This window comes from Ursus arctos, unplaced genomic scaffold (assembly GCF_023065955.2).
Source record: "Ursus arctos isolate Adak ecotype North America unplaced genomic scaffold, UrsArc2.0 scaffold_1, whole genome shotgun sequence".
In the NCBI taxonomy this organism is placed as follows: domain Eukaryota; kingdom Metazoa; phylum Chordata; class Mammalia; order Carnivora; family Ursidae; genus Ursus; species Ursus arctos.
Window position 1 is genome coordinate 66,530,073 of NW_026622763.1, and position 23,860 is coordinate 66,553,932.

Sequence of the window (23,860 nt, forward strand, 5' to 3'; positions counted from 1 at the left end):
CTAGGTTTCGTAACTAGTTTGTGACAGAGCCTGTCTAGAACCTTGATCTGTTCATTTCCATGTGTCTCATTTATGTTAGATCACACTACTGTGCCCTAGTTTCTTTGTGCTGTACTATATTATTCTGTGTATTAGGTGCTGTTTTATAGTGTAATAGTATCTGTGTACGGTGTGTGCCTACTGGCTGTGTATCCCTGCATTTGCTGGTTGACCATATTTGGATGAGGATGCTCAGGTACAATGAAATGATAGAACTTTACCTCCTGTTTTAGAAAAGTGGCACGTACACAAGATATCGTTGCTTTCTTTTCATCCATTTTTTGGACATCTGTTTAGTAACCTAGTCTCCGCAGCAGTCATATAATCTCCATGCTTATTTTGGTCTTCCCTCTTTCCTTCTGCCCTTAGAGTTCTGGCTTAGTGTAGGTTTTCTCCATTTTTTTGTGAAAAGAGTGCCTGCTGGGTATTCACTTTTCTCTTTTGGAGTTCTGTAAGGTGATGCCTAAGTAACAAAGAAAAATTGTGGGTGGGGGAGGAGGTGGAGTTTAAAGTGGGAGAGTTTGCTGTTCTAGTACAGAGGTAGACTAGGTAGACCTTGTGTGTTAGAATCCAGATGTTCAGGGGTGCCTGGGTGGCTCAGTTGGTTAAGCGTCCAACTCTTGGTTTCAGCTCAGATTGTGCTCTGGCTGTTGTGAGATGGAGCCTGGGGTTTGTCAGGCTCGGTGCTGAGCCAGGAGTCTGCTTCAGATTTTCTCTCCCTTTCCCCAGCCCTGGCCCTGTCCCCAGCGTGCCTCTGTGTATGTATGCACTTGCGTACGCTCGCTCTTTCAGATAAATAAATTAAAAGAAGAATCCAGATGTTCAGACATTGCTAAAGGAGGAAAGCCCTTGTCCTTACGTGCATTCTGCTTAAAACCTCTATCCAAAATCTTGCATACTCTCTGCTTCCCTATCTGTCGCAACACTTGCTTTATTTAGAGTTCACTGAGTCTCCGAATAGATTTTAGGGAAGAGCAAGTAGAGGGTAGAGCTAACTGGGCTTTGCCCATCTTTCTCCCTAGAGAGCGTGTCTGGGAACCTACAGCCATGGGATCTTGTAGAAAGTGTTTGTTTTTTAAATGGGTTCAGTTTTGTACCAGGGAACCTCTGAAACTCCCAGTACTAGCACATACTATTGTTTGAGCTCTTGGTAGCTATTTTAGAAATCATGTAATTTATTTTTTTGTAAAGATTTTATTTACTTATTTGATAGAGAGAGAGAAAGCACAAGCAGGCAGAGTGGCAAGCAGAAGCAGACGTCCAGCTGCACAGGGAGCCCAGCTCAGGGCTCAATCCCAGGACTCTGGGATCATGACCTGAGCCGAAGGCCCAAAGACTTAACCAACTGAGCCATACAGGTGCCCCAGAAATCATGTAATTTATTTGAGAACATAATTATTTGATCTTTTTTTTAGCTGTTGTCCAAACTTGGTGGTCTTTAAGGTATATTTTGGCAGGGTATTGTTGAATAAATATATAATTTAGTATTACTGGGTTTTCAAAAATTTTTTTATTTTAGTGTAGTTGCCACCCTGGTTTCAGATACACAACATAGTGATTTGACAAGTTCATACATTATGCTATGTTCACCACAGCTGTAGCTAACATGTCTTGATATATCACTATTACAGTGTCATTGATTATATTTCTTATGCTGTGCCTCTTATGCTCCATGACTTATTCAGTCCCTAATTGGATGCCAGTATCTCCTTTCACTCAGAGGTGGAATCTAAGGGGAAAAAACCCCCCACAAATGAATAAGCAAACAAAAAGGCATTTCTGTATTTTCTATAAGATGTATATAACCTTTCAGAACTGAAATTGGTTATTATCAGCTTTGTCTACTAGGTGGCAGCACTATACTTAGTCTTAAAATACATGGTAATAAGCCATATGATTTCTCCAAATCTTTACTGTAGTTCTGATTTTAAATGGCAGTTTTGCAAGTCTCTGTTCAGTGGTACTCTATTTTTTTTCTCTATTTGATTACTTAAGCCCACTTGATAATCCAAGTTTATCATTTTGTTTTTTGTTTCATTTTTGAGGCATTTGAATGCCTTGACTATAAATACTTAAAATAATTTGTTTATCAGAATTGCAGGAAGAATAAAGGAATTGTCAAACTACCAGAATAATCTAAGGCTGTAAACTTTTTAAAAATTATATTCAGTTTACACATTGTAATGTCAAGTGTTTATCTTACAAAATATTAACAGCATTTTTTGTAATCTCTTTTCTCGTACATCTTTGGGAAAAACCACACATAGATACATGTGTGTATATTTTACATATGTGTACTCAGGGTCAAGATATATATCATGATCAGCACCCCTGAAGGTTCTGTCATGCTCCCTCCCAATAGGTAACAGCTATTCTGACCTCTATCAATGTAGACTACCTGTTCTTAAACTTGATCTAAGTGAAATCTTACAATATGTATTATTTTGTCACAGATTTTATGATGATTTGGGTTTGATTGTTTCTGAAAGCTAAAGCATCATCAAAAAATCTAGAACAGGAAGGGATCCTGGTAGTCACTTCCAGATCCCCCCCATCAGGACTGAGTACTCATTCCCCTAGCTGCCAAGTATCGGCAACTGAATGCCCAAAGCTGAGTCTGTCCTGGGAGATTGCCCTTACCTCAGCTGAACAGGGCAACCTGCATCCAATGACCGACTAATGAGGAATTATAAATGTTCTATTCCAATTCAGAACAACTCTGCCATGCTATCTCTGGTCCACAGTGACCCCCCGAGTCAGCCAAGTCCTTGTTTGTGACTGCAGAGCCCCACTTCTCTTTCTGCCCTGCCCTCACAAGTGATCATCTCGGGAGCACCCCCAGTGAACATCCTGTTCACTAGTCTCCCTCTCAATCTGTGTTATGGGTAAGCCACCCTGAATTGTAGGTCTTCTATGGTTCTGTCTCCTCATATTACTGATGAAGAAACTTAGGTCTTGTGAAGCCAAATGCCTGGTCTTCTTACTCCAACTTTGAAACATAGTCTAATAATCAGTCAGCTACTGTTTAATTGTCTGTTGTATGCAGTGTGCTGTGCTAAGTAGTTTACTTTAGAAGAACTGTGCACAGGGCAGTAAATGGAAAATGAAAATTGTGACCTATTTAGGGACATATAATGTGTCCATGGCAAAGCCAAGAATTAGTTCCAATATCGTGTCTCCCAGTACTGAGTTTTCCACAGTAGGTCATGCTGCCTTCTTACTGGTATGGTTAGAGAGGTATTTATTAGTTTAAAAATACCTTATACTCAGGCCTGCAGCTGTAAGCTCAATAGTTGATATCAAGGAATAGTCAAGTTGAAACTTATGTGGGAGGATTCTGAATAGTATTTCAGAAATACAGAAAGTAATAATACGCTTGTTCAGGTCAATTAGATTTAAAAAATTGTTATTGAGGAATTATTATTGTGATTAATGAGTGCTTTTTGGGGAGAAAAGTTCACTTTTTAAATTTAATGAATATTCTTCACTCAGAACTGAAATTTCATATATAGAAGTTGCATATTTATTTTAAAGGCTCCAATTTATTTTGAAAATCTTTGGGCAGAGGTTACAGTTACATAATAAAAATTAGTGGTTTGGTTATTTTATCCACCAGACTAACTGATGCAGGTAATTTTAAAGTCATATAGATGTAAATCATCTCAGGCTCAGTAGATTGATGATATGTAACTGGAATATAGTTTTGTCACACTATTAAAGAGCCATCACCCAAAATTCTGATTGTTGGAATTATTTTTATTAGATTATTTTAAAGATGTTAATTTTAGTTAGAAAAGAAAAATTAAGTAGGCTTTTAGCAAAATTGGCTGGAGGAATTTAAAACCTATCTAATTCTATATTCTTTATTGATATACTTAAAAGAATGGGTAGTTTTCCTAATTTGTCAATTTTAAAATGACTTCCAGTCTTAGAATTAAACCAGTACAAAGGAGTAAAACATTGTTTTTATACCCACAGAATATCCTGTTGGTATTTAAAAGTGGAATTACCGCTTCCCTAATTTATGATGAATGTATCACAGATTTATTGATAGGGTTTTCTTTAAAATCATATCATCAGGCATAACTTCTCTTAAAATTTATTGTTGTTTGTACAGCAATAATTTGGAGGTATTTGTTTTCTCCAATGTTAAATTCCTGGTACTGATTACCAAGCATACTGACTGGAATGAGCTAGAGATATTTTTGAAAATTCTGTTTGACCTTTTTATAAAAATTTTTTGAAGACTTCGTAGATATTGTTCCTATCAGATAATAAAATATGTAATAAAAGATTTTATTTCTTTTTGGGTTGATTTTTATATACATTGTATTAAAAATGATCTTTTTCGCTTCCAAACAAATGTTTAAGAAACTCATAAGTTGTTTTTTTTTTTTTAATAAAGATTTTGTTTATTTATTTGACAGAGAGACAGCCAGCGAGAGAGGGAACACAAGCAGGGGGAGTGGGAGAGGAAGAGGCAGGCTCCCAGTGGAGGAGCCTGATGTGGGGCTCAATCCCAGAACGCCGGGATCACGCCCTGAGCCGAAGGCAGCCGCCTAACAACTGTGCTACCCAGGCGCCCCGAGAAACTCAGAAGTTTTTTGACCTGGGTTTTAAATGGAGGCTAAGTTACACCTCAGTTTTAGGAGAAATACTGAACAGTTTTGTTTTCTTAAAATCAGAACAAACACTGAGCAAAGAGTTAGAACCCTAATTCTCAGTACCAAGTGTTTGAGTAAGAGACTTGGCCAAAGGCATAAAGCAGGTTAACTTTTCTGAGAATCATTGAGGATAATCATGATTTGAGGGTCAAATGAAATAATACATAGGTATTTTGAATACAGTCATGTGCCATACAGGTGACAGTTATTTTCACTCTGGACTTGAATATGAAAAGTAGTATGTATCTTTCTCATAAAGTTGATAATATCATCAGACTTGTTCATTTCCTTGTTGGCAAGCAGTATTTCACCTTACTTTTCAGAGTTTATGCAGATGGCTCAACATTTTGGGGAAATCCTTTCTAAGACATTCCTAGATAAATTCCTTCTATTTTCTCACAAACGGTCTTTATTCTGTAGCATAAATTCATTATTTTTTCTTGTTTTTCCCTCTGAAGAATTAAGAGGTGCCAGCCATCCTCTGCATAGAACTCATGTTTATTGATTCATTCATCCGTTTTTTTTAAGTGGTGACAATGTGTTGGGTATTATTATGGTCTATCAAGTTCATTATACATAATTTTTTGATGAGGTAACATGATATGTAGGTTCTTTTTTTTTTAATTTAAATTCAGTTAGCCAACATCATTAGTTTCAGATGTAGTGTTCAGTGATTTATTAGTTGTATATAACAACAAGGGCTCATCATATCATGTGCCCTCCTTAATGCCCATCCCCCCGTTACCCCATCCCCCCCACTGACCTACCTTTCCACAATCTTTAGTTTGTTTCCCAGAGTCAAGAGTCTCTCGTGGTGTGTCTCCCTCTCTGATTTCTTCCATTCAGTTTTCTCTCCCTTCCGCTATGATCCTCTGCACTATTTCTTGTAGGTTCATTTCATTAAACCTCCATGGCTTAAAGGGGGCAGACTGAAAAGCTATGTCATTCTGTTTTGACTATGAAAGTTGGGACTTCCTTAATTGTGGGCCCCCATAGCTGTAAAAAGATAGGAGGAAGCCCCTAGTATCATTTCGATGTTTTCTCCCTCCTGTTCCATACTGTAGGGTACATCCTATGTTCTTTAAAGCCATGGTGGTAGAGCTTTAATTAGAATAGGCTCAGGAATTTTTGAAGCAGCGGGGTATCCTGCTTTCTAAATGCAGCCTCCTTGTAGGTAATACAACTCTGTTGAAAGGAGAAAAGCCGAGAGCCAAGATTTCCCTGTTGTTAGTCTCCCACAGTGAATTATCCAGGAGAAGGTTCTGACGTCAAAGCTCTATATTAGTGTACAACTATGCACAGGCAGGCATACTCACACGCAGAAAGAAAAAAAGCATTTCAGTGATCCAGGCAAAACTGATATTTCACCTGGATCATGAAGACGATTTATCTTAGTTTTCAGACTCCCGTTTCTGTGCCAAAGTATTCATCCAAAATTCGGCAAAAAAATAAAAACAAAACTTTAACATAATTATCTTAAATAAATTTTTGCCAGGAGAGGGTCTTTTTTTTTTTTTGCATGAGTTAATAGGACATAAGTTTTAAATTCTAGTTTTATCTAAAACATTGAGAAAAATTATGCTTATTTAAAGTTTAAATGCTTTTGTGTAATTTAACTTTGTATTAGTATTATAATTCCTTGAAACTCAATTACTGGACTGAAAAGTCAGTTTTTAATAACTAATAGCTAATATAATCTGTAAGGTTTTCTGAGAACTTCTAAAACTTTACCTTTTAAAATAAGCTCTTTTTAAAATTCTTAAAATAAATCTTTAGTTCTTCTCTTGACACCACTAGATTCGTTATGCCGCAGTTCATTAATGTCTCTAGTAAGAAGACAAGTAATAATTTGTAATGTTAGAGATGCATCTAATGGTGGAGTTACTACAGGTTCAGATATGTTAACACGTATCTGTTGCAGAGCTAACACATTCTAAGCTTGTGCCTAGTCCAAAAAAAGGTTTCCTGCCCAGGACACAGGGTCATATGATGAAATAAACTCTTGAAATACAATTCCTTCCTCTGAGGAACACATTGTATTTCATGAATTTGTGAAACATGCTTGTGTGTTATCCTTCACTGTCTTTCACAGTGAATTGCAGAGCATTTCCTATCGAAATAAATTTTCATAGCACCCTACACATTCTAATTTTAAAAGAATTTAACATTGGAAAATAATATTGTATTCTATTTTTTTACTTTAATACAAATATTACAGTGTGACCACTAGGGTCCTATTTTGCTTTTTTTAGCACATCATTTTATTCATATAGGTTGGAGTATATTTACTATTAACTAATACGTTTAAAGGATGAACAAGTTAATAACTATAAAATGCTTTAAAAGTAGTTAAAACAAATACCCACATAGCCTTGTAAAGTACTAGCATCATCTTCATCTTATCATTGCCTTCCCCTTAAAGGTGATAGAGTAATTATTTATTTAGGGCCATCTAACAAGCCACTGGCATAGTTAGTACTAGAACTCAGAGTTCCAGGGCTACTTTTGCTCTGTGACACCAACTTAGGCTAGGTGGCTAGCTCTTTAGAGAATAGAAATAGAATTCAGTTGACCTTGGCATTTTTGGGAAGTGGTTGGTTAAATGTAGAATTATTTTTTAAAGGGACAATCATAGAGTAATTAAACTAGAGATAGGAAAGAAATTCTTTGTTTTAAACTTTATTAGAAAAATTCATTACTGGATGGAATAGAGTTGGGATGTAGCAGGGAAGATTAAGATTAGTTATCAGGAAAACTTTTAAAATTATACAACTTTTGAACCACAGAATGTATTTTTGGAAGAAGTAGAAAAATCACTTAAGATTATACAGAAGCTCACAACTTTGTGTTAGGTGCAGCTTGTTTAAAGAACAGTTATTATAGAAATGGCAGCTTGAGGCAGTGCCCCTGATAAGGATTTGATGGACATTACCCTCAGAGAGATTCTAATAGATTCTACTAGTATTGTGAGCTAGAGAAGCTATTTTTGGGATGACTCTGCTATTTCCTGCATTAGTACCCATATGTTCTGTAGCCATATGGCCTACTGTAAATCAGTGCGTGGTTAGAACAGGGTGGCAGAACCATCAAATCCAGTGTAGATCCAAGCGGATCTAGGTGAGTTCCAGCAGTGGAGCTGGATCTTTGTGGCTTCTTCCTAAACTACATAGCTCTGCTGAGTCCAAGAATGGCCAAGAAAGATTTCTCCAATTTTGCGTCATCATTGCTCACAAAATATTGTGGCTACCTTTTTCAGAATCCACTGTGCTTTCCCAGAGCATCCCCCACTCTCCACCTTTGGTATTTATTGACAGTGGAATGTTTACTATTGTTAGACACTCCCACTAATCTCAGAAAATAGGTAAACAAAAAGCCGAGGGTGAGGCTAGCTCAAAAGAATGCAGACATTCTTATTCTTTTCTTTTTAAAGATTTATTTGAGAGACATACCAAGAAAAAGCACAAGCGGGGGGGGGGGGGGGGGGGGGTGGCTGAAGGAGAGGGACAGTCAGACTTCCCGCTGAGCAGGAAGCCTGCCACTGGGCTAGAAATCAGAACCCTAGGATCAGGACCTGAGCTGAAGGCAGATGCTTAACCGACTGAGCCACCCAGGCACCCTGAATGCAGATATTCTTAAATTTATATCTCTGTCCCTAACATCTTAGGGAATATTTTCATGGTCAGTGAAATCCTTTCTTATACCATACATGCCTTAATGCTAAAGTGTTTTTCAATTAATAGAAAATTTACATTTAAATAGTTCAAAGCTTGGTTTTAAGAAAAAATTGTCCATAAATATATATGTGTATGATTTATATTTTTTATTAGTTTTAACCATTAGCTTGAAAGAAGTATAGTTTTATACAGAATATAAAAAGGAGGGAATGATCATTTTACAGAAGTATTTTTCACATTACCAACAAATTTATGGGAATTGTCTTTTAAAAATCAAGTTTCCCTAATGCAGTCAAAATATTTGATTTTACAGATGTAAGTTACAAAATACAAACAGCCATCTTAGATATACTGATTTGTGTATGAGTATTTTAATTAAAGTTAAATACTCAAAGATCAGTAATTTGCCTAAAAAAAATACAAGGTAGCCTATTATTAGTATAACTCTAAGGGAATATTACAAGAGAAGTGGTCATAAGAGCTTAACAAGTAAAACTTTTTTCAATTTTAAGTAAATGTATAATTATTTTAAATCTGATTTGATAATGAGTCTACTGCAGTATCTAAAATAATAATTTTATTAGTGGCTTTTTTTTTATATTCCAGGTTTTAATTACTACAAGGACAGCTTCTGATAATTTTAGCACCCAGTATGTTTTGGATGGCAACGGCCACATAATTTCTCAGAAACCTTCACATCTTGGTCAAGGTGAGAGAGTAGCTTTGTATCTTTGCCTTTCCTGTCTTATTTATTTTTTTAAAAAATTGTTATTCCCTAAATTCAAATGTGCTACTTGAGGTTTGGACTTTATAAAGGCTAGTTTACTTCCTTACTTTAGTCACCAATCTCTTACATACTTAAAATTGTTCTCAAGAGGAACTGTGTAAAAGCCTTAGGACAAAAATATGGATTAGTCACCCTACTGTAAAACTGTAAGAACAGTTTTACTATTATTGGATCATTAGTGTTTTGTTTATATGTGAAGGATGATATTTTATTGAAATGCCTAAAACATTATTGATTGGGTAATCATGGTAATAAACCATACCATCAAGATACTGTGATTAATAAATAATTAAAATATATTTATGGAAAACTTCAAATGTATATGCAAGTAAATAGAATAGTGTACCCATCACTCAATTTCAACAGTCATCCACCCATTGCTAATGTTGTTTCATCTAATACCCTTATCTACTTCCTCTTTCTGTATTATTGGAAGCAAATAAATGTATTAATTATTGTTGCTATTTGTAATACATTTCTTTAGTGTTTTATACACGTACGTATTTTTATTACATTTTAATTGACATCTTATGTTTTTAAGTTCCTCTATTCACTTACAAGGAAAAAGAAAATCTCTTCAGGCTTGAGTTTCGTGTATCTCCCTTAATTTTTTTCATATTGCTAACTTCTGGTAATGGAACGTTTAAAGTTGAGAAAATGTTGAAGATATGACCTCTTTAGAGTTATGTTCAAAAGAATTATTTGATCTGAATGGGACCTGTGTTTTTTTCTTGCTGTTTGCCCTTCTCTTCCAATTTGTATCATAAATTCGTTTTTTAATTTTGTGTCCCTTATAATTTATTTAAAGTACTATGTTTTTTCTGTAGCTTTTTCTTTCAATTTTAATATTGAATTATTGGATTTATTTTTTTAATGATTACGATCTTTTTTCATTGAAATATATTTTCTTGTGGGGCACCTGGGTTGCTCAGTTGGTTAAGCATCTGCCTTCATATCAGGTTATGGTCTCAGGGTCTTGGGATCAAGCCCCACATTGGGAATCCCTGTTCAGCAGAGAGCCTGCTTCTTCCCTCTTCCTCTGCCCCCTTCCACTCATGCTTTCTCTCTCTCTCAAACAAATAAAATCTAAAAAAATGTATATATATTTTTTCTTTATATCTTAGTACTGATACCAAATTCACTTTTTCTATTATTTTATAAATCTTCAAATTAGTTACTGATTATTCCTGCTTATTAAGAGTAATATTTTTATATCCACACAAAGGAAAGAGTAGTAGGAACTCTTAAGCAAATACACTTTTTTTCTCATTTATTCAGGTAAATGAGCTCGTTTAGTAGCTGTTTAATTTGATGTATAATAATATTGTACACATTTTAGTTAAAAATAATAGACTGTGATTCTTTTTATGTATTGAAGGTTAGGAAAGAGAAGGGTTTTTTGTTTTTTGTTTTTTTAGTATGGTCCCTTTCTAGAAATTCTCTTGACTCCAGTTTTTAGGAGTTCAAATTAAGAAACCATTAGGAGATATTTGGGTGGCTATCCAGTAGAGTACTTTGAAGTAATCTAGTCACCTTTTAAAACTTAATGTATTTATTTTTGTCTTAGCAGTAGCCAATCTAATGTGGATGGCCTGTTGCTCTGCATCACTCATTCTTCTCATACTTTCATCTCCATGGGAACTATGAAATAACAATACTTAATATGGAATCCCTCTGATCTTTGCCCATTTGCTGATTGATTTTTCTTTTTTTGCTAAGTCTTCTACTTCACTGAGACTACTAGGTATGCATATTAAAGAATTTCTGCAGTCAAGAAATGATCCTTATTTTCTTTTGCATATTCCTCTTAAGAAACAATGTACTTGGAAGGCGATTAGTTGTGAATCTAGTAATTGCCTTTCATGATTCATTTTTATCTCCTAATTATAGTTGATTGGCTAGGAAAGCAACAAAAAATCAAGCTCTTAGTTTCAAATTGCTGTAGATGGACATTTTACAGAAATCTGCAAACACTTTCAAAAAGACTTTTACGTTTATATTGCCCAGTGCTGATAGTTTTTGAGTGATTGACTCAGACTCACATTTCAGCACCAGCTGTCATTCAACTTCCATTTAAATATTTTCTGTGTAAGATAAAACTACAGTACAACCATCTTAATTAATACATGTGCATTTAGGGTTCTTGTAGATTAATTTCTGCAGTGGTGTGAACATCCTTGTCATAGCAGTTACTCCTCATGTCATCCGATAGATCGGATAATGACACCTGTAGACAGCCTAACTGTAGATGCAGGGACAGCTTACAGCAAAATCTTTTTTAGGCATTGGAAAATTTGTTACCCCTTTAAAAAAACATATTTAAAATGTTTAAAAATAGTTGCCTGGAGATTCCAGTTCTGGTTTTTCTGGGTGTAGGTATTTGTTTTATGGATTAATTCAACCATTTAAAATGATATATGTGTTTAATAGTATGTCATTTTAAATTACCCTTCTGTTCACTTCTATTTTAAGAAATTAAAAAAATTAACAAATGTAAAAATAAATCCCCAGCTTTTAAATTATTTTACCAGTAACGTACTAAATTATTTGTTTTAATCCTATCTTCTTTGTGTCATCACTTCTATTTCCTTTACCCTAATCAGTATAAGCTTCTAAATTGATATACTCTCCTGGACAAGTTCTTTTAACACCTCCTCGTACTTCTGCCTTAGGAATTTCTCAGATATCAAAAGTAGTATATTTAAAGTAATCAGGGTAGTTCCTTTCCTTACCCTGTTATTAGAGTAGAGCATCATGTACTTTGTAAATCCCTGCTAGGTATGATTGTGCGTGTATTGGAAGATTTTTTCATCTGGAGAATGAAACATTACTCAATAAATAGTTTAAGAAAAGTTTGAAACATTCAAGCAACCGTACCTCTTTACACTAGGAATATAAATAGCTGCCCTTATAAATGGCATAACATAGGGTTATGTAAAAATATAACAGGGAGCCATACTATAGGACTGCAATTTAATTCTGGTGTTTGTAGAATGTGCTAAAGTTAGAGAGGTGAGCAGTTCTCTTGTAAAATATGATAGTACTAGGGCCTCTTCCCTATTGGCCAGTATTACTTGGTACTTTTTTTAAGGATACACCTTTTATGTAGAATCAGCAAAGTTTACCATCATTAAATTTTATTCAAACATATATAATCTTGGCTTATTGGTAATTCTCAGTTTGCTCTAAGAGAACATTTTTAACTGCTGAAGCAATACTTTTTCAATATATGGATTAATTATAGTGTGATCTTTCATGTATAACATATTTAAAAGCCAACAGGTATCTTTTCTTTTCATAAACACATTTATATTCTGCTTTACTGATTTTTGCCTGCCTGCCTTCTCACCATCTGTCTGTCCACAGCTACAATATATGCCATTATATTTGTCACAGCCAGTAGAGAACACAGATGAATTAAAGGAACTGACAGAGTAGTGGAGAACACAGATGACTGAATAAGGAATGACAGCAAATAGAAGCCACCAGTTGCCTAGAGGAAGGTTAGGGAATCTTTCAGAAAAGTTATCATTTGAGTTTGAAGATGGTAGGTAAGAAGGGGTGGGAGTTTAACCTTGCAGCAAGAGAGGAATGATGAAAGAGCACATACTTTTAAAAACTTGTATTTTTTTAAAACCCATTGAAGAACTATGTCACAAAGTAGACAAATACCGTATGATTCACTCATATGGAATTTAAGAAACAAAACAGATGAACACAGAGGGGGAAAAAAGGAGAGGCAAACTGTAAAAGAAACTCTTTAACTATACAGAACAAACTGAGGGTTGCTGGAAGGGAGGTAGGTGGGTGGTTGGGTTAAATACATGGTGGGTATTAAAGAGGGCGTGTGTTGTGGTAAGCACTGGGTTTTGTATGTAAGTGATGAATCACTAAATCTAACACCTTAAACTAATATTACACTCTATGTTAACTAACTGGAATTTAAATGAAAACTTGGGGGCAGGGGGTGGGGAAGGAAGTTAAATGAACTAAGTTCAAGAGAAAGATAACCCTTCCTAGACAAGAAGAGACTGGCAGCTACTTGCATCTCTGAGAGCATTAACTGAGTCTGGAGGCATAGGTGGTCTCCGTTGTGGATAAAGGATCTTTTATGGACCTAGAAGAAACCCGCTGAACTTTTAATAGCCACATGTGAGCTGACATGACACATTGGAGGATGGGATCCCCAAACACAAAGCTGGTTCACCCCAGATGCCAAATCTCATCAGGACTTTTGCTGAGTAAGCAGTGATAAAGAAAATTGGGATTGAGCTAAAAGAAACAAAGATCTTAATGTCTTGCAGTGCTTAGATCCCAAAGCCTTGCTAGAGGAGAAGACCTGATTCCATCCTTAGGACATTTGCAGTCAAATGCTCTACCCCTGAGCTCTACCCCCTCCATCCTTAAGACATTTGAAACTGAAAGTGAACTAGAGCTAAATAAAGGGATAGCTCAGCTCCAACCCAGTTACATTCCTAATTATATTGAAGAGATCCTCTTGTCACTCTAGCTGCTTGACAGAGGAAATGAAGTGCCTTCTCTGGGGGAAAATATTATCTACTTAAGTATTTATTTTTCTTTTGTAAGCAATGTCTGGCAAAAACAAAAATACTGAGAAACATAAGGAAAATGGAACGTAAAATCAAGAGAAAAAAATAACATAAGTAAACACAAACATGACCTAGATGTATGAATTAGCAGACAAGAACTTAAAATAACTATGTTAGAGAATTTAGAGGAAAAGATGATCAAAATTGGTAAAAAGGTGGAGAATTTCAGTAGAGAAATGGAACTCTAAGAAAGAACCAAGTGCAATTTCTAGAACCGAAAGTAAAAGTTTATACCTTTTCTTATAACCAACAGTGAGCCACTGAAACTTTTTAGGTAGAGGGCAAATATGTTATTTACAAAATTAACTAGCAGAACATTATAATACCATAAATTATATCTTATTATAAGAAGTGTCATCTTGAACTAAGTTTTGAAGGAAGGAAAGGGACTTGACATAGATTTTTTTTTTTTTTTTAAGATTTTATTTTTTTATCTGACAGAGAGACAGCCAGCGAGAGAGGGAACACAAGCAGGGGGAGTGGGAGAGGAAGAAGCAGGCTTCCAGCGGAGGAGGGAGCCTGATGCAGGGCTAGATTCCAGGACCCTGGGATCACGCCCTGAGCCGAAGGCAGATGCTTAATGACTGAGCCACCCAGGCACCCCGGGACTTGACATAGATCTGAGAGAGATTTTTAGGATAGAATAGGTAGGCCTAGAAGACATATGCAGTAAGAGGTAGAGGGAAGAATCAGTTAAAGCTAGAATATCTGCCTTTGCAAACTGTTGGATGTCAATGTTATATGAGAAAGAGAATAGGTATAAGTATCAGACTCATGGAGGAAAATAGTGAATTCAGGTCTGGATGTGGTTGGTTTGAGGTGGCTTTGGGACATCCATGTGATGATATTGAATAAGCATTTATATGTAACTTGAACGCCGTAGGTCTCAGATAATATATCTTAGTTCTAAGATGCGTGTTTTGTCACATTTTGACATCTCTGAAAACAGGTTGTGGCTTATAATTAATGGCCTCCCCAGATCCTTTTTGGACAGGAAATTTTGTGTATTAATTGGTAATTCATGTGTTGATTGCAGGAATAAACAACAGTTTCAGAAATATTTTCTTGCAAAAACAAATCCTTTATGAGTTCTAAAAAGGAGACATTAGACACAAGTGAAAAAAGCTGGGTTAAGTACAAAAGGATTGCTATCACATGCTTCAATTGAAATTAAACACACCAGAGGAAATTGCCGTATCTGTGGGGATAGCTAAAAGTAATGTCTAAGCAGTGAGAGGCTGGTGTGACTAGGCTAATTCATGTGTTGCACAGGACTGTTGTCAAGGCATTGTATATCATGATTTAATTGGCAATGTTCTTCTTTTTCAGAGATTTATAAAACTGTGGTGTTTCTTAAAACTTTGATCAAAAGAGTCATTGGCATATAGGTGGTAGTTGAAGCTGTGGGAGTGAAGGAAATATCTAGGCAGAACATAGAGTGAAATGAGAAAAAGGCATAGAAGGTCTCTGATTATAGAATCTGATATAAATTCTGCTGTAAGTGTGTGCTCTATTTAGCAGGGAGGCAGAGTGCATGCTTGTTTTGATTGTTGGGCTGTGTGCACTCCTTGCTCTCTGTCAACTTCACCTCAAAACTTGGCAGTGGCCTTTTTACTTAACTAAGGCAGAGAATAGTAGCACCACAGTGTTACAAGTGGGGATCCAAGGACTTTAGTTTTATTTGTGAAATACCCTACATAAAAACGGAGGAAAGCAAAAAAAATATTGTTTTTAATTAAATTGTCAGTTATGTAATATGCTGATGAAATACCTGATCAAGAGAAAAGAAAAAGAAAAACATCACATGTGAGCAAAATAGAAATACAGCTTTTCCTTTGGGTTTTTTGCGCATGATCTTTTTTCCCTAACATTTTGGATTTTTTTCTTTTAGTGAATTCCCTTTCAAAAATTACAAAAATACCATGTGTCCCTTATAACTAAGGAAACAATCCAAACAAATATGAAGTTTATTCTTACTACCCTATTTCTCTTTGTTTCTTCTATGCATTCATTTCTATGCATGCATTTCTATTCATTTGTTTATTCAAAAATTTTTTGTTACATGCCTACAAGTTATTAGTCATTGAGGTGCTGGGAATGTTATGTCAAACATGGTAGACAGTCACTTGCTCTCATGCTTCTTGTATTCTAAGAGGGGAGGCAGACACAAGTTTTTTCAAATATTGATAATTTCTAGGAAGAAATAAAACATGGTTTCAGTTTGGGAGAACCAGTCTTTGATAGGGCATTCAGGGTGGATCCTTTAAAGGACTGATACTTAGGTTGAGATCTGATGATTGATAAAAGAGTTAGCCATGCAAAGGGTAGGGCAAAGAACATGGGCAAAAGCTCTGAGGTGGAAACAAGTATGATGTGTTGGAGGACAGAGCAGAGGGAAGGACATTGGTAGGAAAGGAGATAGCCACAGTCAAGGTTATATAGCTATAAGCTTTAGCCCTCTTTATTCCCAACCCCTTTACTCCAGTTATCCAGTATTATTATTAATAGTTTAAAACAGTGAGTTCCATGCTCCTGTTAGGCTCTCTCCTACATTATCTTTTGTTTCAGTAATCCCTATTTAACCGTTGCATTGCATGTTCCAGCCACATTGCCATCTTATGTTTGGCTTAGAGTCTTTGCTCACCAAGTTTATTTTCTCATCTTCTTTTGTCATGAAACTTCTGTTTTGGTGTAATTCTCATCTAGCCAGTGTTTATCCTCCAAGTACATTAAATGTACTTGGGTAATATTCTTGCAAGTTCAAAAATGTCTTCATTTTGCCTTGTACCTAGCTCAAGTGGGTGTAGTAGGTTTCTTGATTACCCCTCAGTCGTCTGTAGATTGTCTTCTGGTTTTACAGTTAAAAAATTTGATGCTAGTCTTTCCTCATAAGGAAATTATTCTCTCTGAAAGTTTGTAAAATTTTTTCCTTACCTTTAAAATGTAGGATTTCCAGGTGAAATGCGGTGTCTTTATATATATGTGTATGTGTGTATTCCTACTTGTAGTAAGCTCTTGAAGTCTGCACCCAAGACTTTAACTCAAGAAAATTTTCTTATGTTTATTTATTGATTCTCCATTTGTTTGTTTTTTTCTTCCTGGAACTCCTCTGATTTTATGCTTGGGTTTCTAAGTCTTATATTTCCCTCGTGTTTGCCATCCATGTGTTTTTGCCCTTTGTTATGAGCAGTAGGTCAAAGATTGACCTATTGCAGCAACTTCTAGCCTTTCTGACTTTCCCTCACAATGAGAAATACATTTTAATAGCAACCTAGTTCATACAAATCTAATCAAAGCAAAAAATTCTTGATATACTATATACACTTATAATGTGTGATGCACTCTATTTCCTGTTCTTGTTTATTCAAGACTTTATTTTATTTTACCTTTTTTAAAAAATGCTAGTTGCTATGTAGTAAATCAGTGATTCTTAACCGAAGGTAATTTTGCCTCCCATGAGACATTTGGCAATGTGTGGGGAGGTTTTTATTGTCACGACTGGGTTGGGTACTGCTGGCAGCTAGAAGGTAGCGGCCAAGGGTACAACTACACAACCTGCAATGCATAGGACAGCCCCCTCAACAAGTGTCAGTAGTGCCGTGGTTGAAAACTGTACACTAAGTTGATTTTTTGACTCCTCAGTGTTTTATTTCTCAACCCTGGCGGTACATTCATTAGAATCACATGAGGAGATTGATTTACTACGTCCAGATTAGCTGGTGACTGGTGGTTTTAAAAGTTCCTCAGTATTTGAAAAACACACACTTATGCTATAGTCATGAGAAAATATCCAGTTCTAATTTTGTGTGTTTTTTTAAGTAAAAGCTGATTATTAACCTAATAAGCAGTATAGTTTTTTTTTTACCTTTATTCAACTTTGTAGTTAAATAACTTGACTAGTAAAAAAGAAATCCTTGTGTTAGATAATCCTGTGTTTTGAATATTTGTTGTTCAGTAGATGAAGTTAAACCAGGCAGTTAGATATTATTTCAGGTAAGAATTCTTTGTGGAGTAATTGGAACTTTCATATTTGTTGTATTTTTAGCCTTATGCCACCTATATATTATATTTTAAGGTGTAGAATAAGCTTCATTCCCAGGTGGTCTGAATATCAGCAGATTTCTTAACATACTATATTCTAGTGAGCCCATGTTTCTCTGTGGTGGTAGAAATAAGATTATTCTTATTTTGATTACACAGAAGAGATCATACTTGGCCAGGCCAGTCCAGTGACAAATAGAGCAGTCTAGCAAAGGATCAGAATAGGTTGCAAAATTGAGCCACCTTTGGGTTCCCAAGGTTGGGAGTGGACTGGCCTTCAGTGATAGAAGGGGTTAAATACTGGTGTATATAGATTTGAAGATTTGTGAAGTTTTTTTCACATCTAAATGTGCTTTCTTCTTATCTGCCAACAGGTACAACTGTAACTGCTTTAAAACTGTTTAAGAATCTACCTGTAAGAAAGCAGTTCTACTCAACTGCTAAAAAATGTAAAGATGAAATAAAAAAGGTCCAGGATCTCCTCATAAGCTATGGTATACTTAAACCTGACTTAAGGATTGTTTTAATACATAACAAGGTAAGCATTATTATGCTTCTATAGTGTTTTTTGGTATGTGATATATTATTATAAAGGGACAATGTATTTTATCTAAATCAGATATGTAAAGTCTTGCAAAAATATGTCTACATTTCTTCAGTTTTATCTTTATTATATAAAGAGCATCTTTACTTTCTTATCTGATACCTAAATGAAATCTGATTGAACCCTTCATTTTTTAATTTCTGAGATCAGTGATTCTGCCAGTAGACATCCAAGAAATGTTTGAGTGTTTCCCAGATATGAAGATGAGTAAGACGTGTTCTCCTTTAAGAAGTTCACAGTTTAGTGACATTTTTCACCTATTACAAATAGGTTTTTCTTTGGAAGAGGTTTTTTTTTTTGTTTTTTTAAGGAAGCTCTACCTCATTTCTTTTCATTTTTCAAAGCGAGGCTGATGAAGAAATTCTTGCTTGATGAATCTTGGTGGAAAGAACAGTTTATGTATTTTCTGATTATTCTGTTTTTCATAAAGTTCCACATGTGCACTTGAAATATTTAATGAGAGGAGAGCAGGACCACACGGCAGAAGTATGGAAACCTTATGGGGAGTTGAGAGTTAACATTTATTGAGGGCCTATGCAATGCTACATCATATCCTAAGTCCATTAGGCTCCTATAATCCACAGCAACAACTAAGTGAGGTGGACACGTTAATTTACTGTTGTCCTCTAAACTGAACTCAGAGGGGTTTAAAACTGTGTGCCGCACAGCTACTAAATTGTTGAGATGGGATTAGAAACTTAACATGCCTGCAGAGTGCAGGCTCTTTACACTCTACTGTCTTGTTTTCCCATTTTAATACTATATTACATTTATATAGTTCTGTTCCAGGGTTCAGAACACTTACAATAACTTTGTAAGTTAGGCAGCATTATCTCTATTTGTATGAGGAAGCTGAAGCTCAGAGTAATCAAAGAAATTGTTTTATATTTTATAATAAGTAATAGTACTGAGGTCAGAACCCTCCAGTTTTTTTTCTTCTACTCTATGTCTATTTACTTGTTATTAAGATGATTCTGTATTAAACCAAGCTGTGGTAGAATATTTATGATCAAAATCTCTGATCATCTTAAAAAAACAAAAAAGAAAGAAGAACGTTAAGATTAGTCAGCCACCTGTTCCTGCTGCCATAGAGCTCAACCACATGATACCTTGAGATCTCTTCCAGCTCTACCATGCTATGATTCCTCAGGATGTTGACGGATGGAGGCTCATCCTGCTAGTATAAATAACCCCATGACCTCCTGATCCAAAGGACATTTAGCAATTAAAAATCAAATGTACCCAAGTTAAAAAAAGATCAAGGACAGAAGAATAAGTGGTCAGGAAGGGAAAATATATGAAAAAAGTGATAGGAATGATATGACTATAGGAACTACATATTTTTAAAAGAAAAGCAATTATAAAGAGAAATGTTTTGAGTATGAGAAAATAATACTAAATTAAACCAAGATTTCTGCTTCATATAATGGAAATGAGTATTTAAAGTCAAATACATATTTTCTAAGTTTTGGATAAGTTTATATAAATTTTCCCAACCATTTATAAGATCATCAGTGCATGCATTATGAGACTGGAAAGTAGTATTTTATAAAATGCTGCATTTTATTATTTTTGGAGGACTGCACATCTGAACTGATATTGAACAAACACAAGTCCCTTGATATCCTTCAGTAATTTCAGATGCAATTCAAATCCTAAAGAGTATGCTGAGAGTATTATACCATGAAAATAATGTAAGATTATAAAAAATCTTAAAATTAAGTATTAGCTATTACTACACAAGGAAATCAAGGACTTAATTAGAATAAGTAATCTGTTTTCAAGCTTTTTTCTCTTTGTACTAATTATTATTCCACTTTTGTTTCTTAATAGTACTGTTCTGCCTCAAATGTTGAAATATATTGTTAAACCTCCCAGAATAGTAGTGGCACATGTCATAAATCTCTTTGAACATTGAGTCCTGCTCTGCTGTTTGCCTTTTTCTTTTAAACATGTTTATCATTCTTTATGTGCTTTTCTGAAGAATTTTTTTGCCTTTGCCTAAAATTTACACATAACAATATTGACATCCTTTTTTGAAGTTTTTTTCTTCTTTAGAAACAAACAATCATATTGCACATAATATGAGAAGTACTATTGCTATTTTGACATCTTGGATTAGATAGTGTTCCTTCTTTTTATGAAGGTTTAACCTGCCAAGACATTCTTTGAATACTGATAATGTTGATGTTCTTGCCAGTATGGTTATGTTAGAAAGAGGTATTTTTCTTCTTTCATCACCATGTTCCTTGAAAGCATATTGAATAATGAGACAGCCAAAGGGAAATAATTTACAAGTGGATTCAGTGACTTTATTTAAAGTAGATATTATTTGGAGAAATTGCTAGAGCCATTCCTTAAAAAGCACTATAGTATTCAGCTTTTGTTGTAATAGCTGAATTCCTGTGAGGTCCTGCTGTGTATATTTTCATTTATAAAGTAGTTATTTCCTGGAATTAAAAGTTTTTCTCAATGTGATAATGTCTGAAACTACTTCAGTATTCTAGCTATCTCATATGTGCATGAATGTTTTGTAGACAACTAGTTCAGAATATTATGTTAAATTATGTTTTCAAATAAGGAATACTTTCATACTTCATATTTGTTGATTTTTGTGAATATTTTCTTCTGCCTAAGATATTTGTGGTTTCAAAAATTGTTTTGAATTGACTTTTGTCTTGATAATTAGAAGCCCACTGTATTGCAAAAGCTAAATTGGATTATCACTGATACAAGGGTTTTACTGTTATAAGAGAGAAGTAATTTAAGGAATGACTTCCCACCCACCTACCCCTCCTCCATGTCACATGAGTGTTAAGGCTTATTGGGATCAGCTTATTTATTTTTGAGGTCTGGAAGAATGATGGCACAGCTTCAAAAAGTTGAATATCTGGCATCAGTCACTCCAGGAAGAGGCAGGACCTTAGCAAGGAACAGAAACCCAGGAAAGTGGTCATAGAGATTTGGTAGTGAGTGTAGTGGCTCTCTCTTGACATATAGTTCTCTGGGTCTGTAGGAGGGAGAGAGACTCTTCTGTGGTGGTGGCTGAAGATTTGGGAGGAAGCAGGTGACCAAGAATGATAAAAAAGGGACATGTTTATTAGGTTATAAACAAGATAAAAAGTGGAAGCCTGTAATTCTCTGTTCATTTTATTCTTTTTTGCAGTACTTTTAGCCTTTTACTCAAATATTGTTAAATGTCTCTATTTTGTTTCAGCTGTACAGAATCAAGAAAAAGTCCACAGTTGGACCAGTGTTAAAGGGTTAACCCCCTCCCACATCCCAAGCAAGGTTATGGAGGCAGTATAGTCAACAAGAAATTCCAGTTCAGGACTTTGGTTCAAATGCTCTTTTCTTATGAAGAAATTAATTCTTCCAGTTCCAACCTTGAAAGTTTGTGTGGATTTTGTTTTGTTTTGTTTAGCAAATGTCTTGGCTGGGGTAGATCAGTGTGCAGAGATAGGTTTGAGCCCATAAACAAAAGTTCTCTCTTGCTCTGAACAGATGAAGCATCGCTTTACCTGTCACAAAACATTTAGAGAACTTGCCTGAGGCCTAAGAGCTTTATGGAAAGAAACTTTTAAATCCTCTTTATAGTTGGGATGCAGTTCTGTACTAAATAAAGGCAGTAAAGGCAAGAGAGGTTCAGCAAAATCTCTGAAAAAAATTCCTATGAGTGAGGGAAGGTATCTAATATGTAGAAAGGAAAACTTCTTAGATTTTTATTGATAGGAGCCAGATGAGAGCCCAGAGCAATGGGGTGTAGATGTTCATTGGCAGTTACCATTAGGAAATCTTTACTTCTGAGAACAAAATCATCCCTCTCTCCTCCATGCTTTTGTCTGGAAGTTTCAGCTGGGATTCCCAGAACTCTCAATCCTGGCAAGACCTCTCTACCCTTTCCCTTAAAAGTCAGAGTCTTGCAACTACAAAGTGCTTTCGGACTACCAGCCCTAATCACATCATGTTTTTATTCTCATTTATGTCAATCAGCCCAAGAAGCCTGAGTCTCTCAACTCATCCCTTTATTACCCTGGACTCTTTTTAAGATTTTATTTATGTATTTGAGAGAGAGAGAGATCATGACTGGGGGCAGGGGCACAGAGACAGAAGCAGACTCCCCCTGAGCAGGGAGCCTGACCGGGGGCTCGATCCCAGAACTCCAGAATGAGGACCTGAGTGAGCTGAAGGCAGAGCCTTAACTAACTGAGCCACCCAGTTGCCCTGGACTCTTTTTCTCATTCAAATCATTGCTTTCTCTAACTCCGTCTCTCACACATCCCCATGTCCTGAAATGCCCCATTTCATGACTAGTCATGAGTAAAATCCCTGTGTCCTTAGGCTTTTCTTTGAACTTCTTGCTCTGAAATCTGGCTTTGCCTGAGAACACTATATCTTCTGCAGTCCTTCCAAATGGTGACTGATTTCTCTCACCTGTTCCTCACCTCACTGTGCCTCATTGCAACTTCCAGACTGTTCTTTTTCCTCTCCAACCCAAAATCTTATTCAGATTTGAATTTCAGTTCTTTAAATTCCTAGATCACTATCACTCTGGTGATTTCAGTATCCACACAGTCCTTCCTAGCTTCTCAAATCTTTCACCTTTTCTCCAGTGATGTTTTTTTCTCCACCCTACGTCAGCCATTAATTCCCATAACTATACCATAGACCTTCTCTTTGCCAAAAACTGCACCTTCTCCATAATTTCAGTGTTAAATATTTCACTCTCTGATCATCACTTTCTGTCTCTCCAGCTTACTCCCTCCAACAGTCTTCAGACTCTGCTGGACCTGTGATCCATTGATCTTACTGTCTTTTAACTGTGATATCTTCAGTTCTCTTCTTAAATTGCAAGATCGATAATTATCATTGCTTTTCTCTCACTGAACTGTACTTGTTTGACTAACCAAATCCTGGTTAAAGCCATCTTTTTGTCTTCTTGGTGCCTGAACCAAGCAAAATGTGCTGAAAGAAAACACACACCCATCCTAAGTAGTACCACTTTAAATCCATGATTACTAATCTTAGTGCTGCCTGGTAGTTATACTGTATTTCTCTAGTGCATTTTCCTTCCTGGTCTCCTAAATCAGTGCTTTTTTTTTTTTTTTTTTAAGATTTTGCTTATTTATTTGACAGAGAGAGAGAGACAGCCAGCGAGAGAGGGAACACAGGCAGGGGAGTGGGAGAGGAAGAAGCAGGCTCCTAGCAGAGGAGCCTGATGTGGGGCTTGATCCCAGGACTCTGGGATCACGCCCTGAGCTGAAGGCAGACACTTAATGACTGAGCCACCCAGGCGCCCCCTAAATCAGTGCTTTAAACCGACTAATGTGCATGCAGATCACCTGGGATCTGGTTAAAATGCCGATTCTTATTTAGTAGGTTAGGGAGAACCTGAGATTCTACATTTCCAACAAGTCTCCAGGTGACGTGGTTGCTCCTGG

General features: G+C 35.8%; 1 protein-coding gene across 14 annotated transcripts in view; it reads left to right on the forward strand.

Moving 5' to 3' along the window:
• Positions 1-23,860, forward strand: part of PMS1 (PMS1 homolog 1, mismatch repair system component) — an 87,382-nt gene that overhangs the window by 16,301 nt on the left and 47,221 nt on the right. For all 14 annotated transcript variants that reach the window (XR_008956002.1, XM_044381336.3, XM_048214221.2 and 11 more), the window contains 2 exons: positions 8,984-9,086; positions 18,190-18,353. Coding sequence is in view for 13 of the 14 variants with exons in the window: in XM_044381336.3 (XP_044237271.1) it covers positions 8,984-9,086; positions 18,190-18,353 (267 nt within the window). In the remaining variant the exon portion in view is untranslated. The remainder of the gene's footprint in view (positions 1-8,983; positions 9,087-18,189; positions 18,354-23,860) is intronic.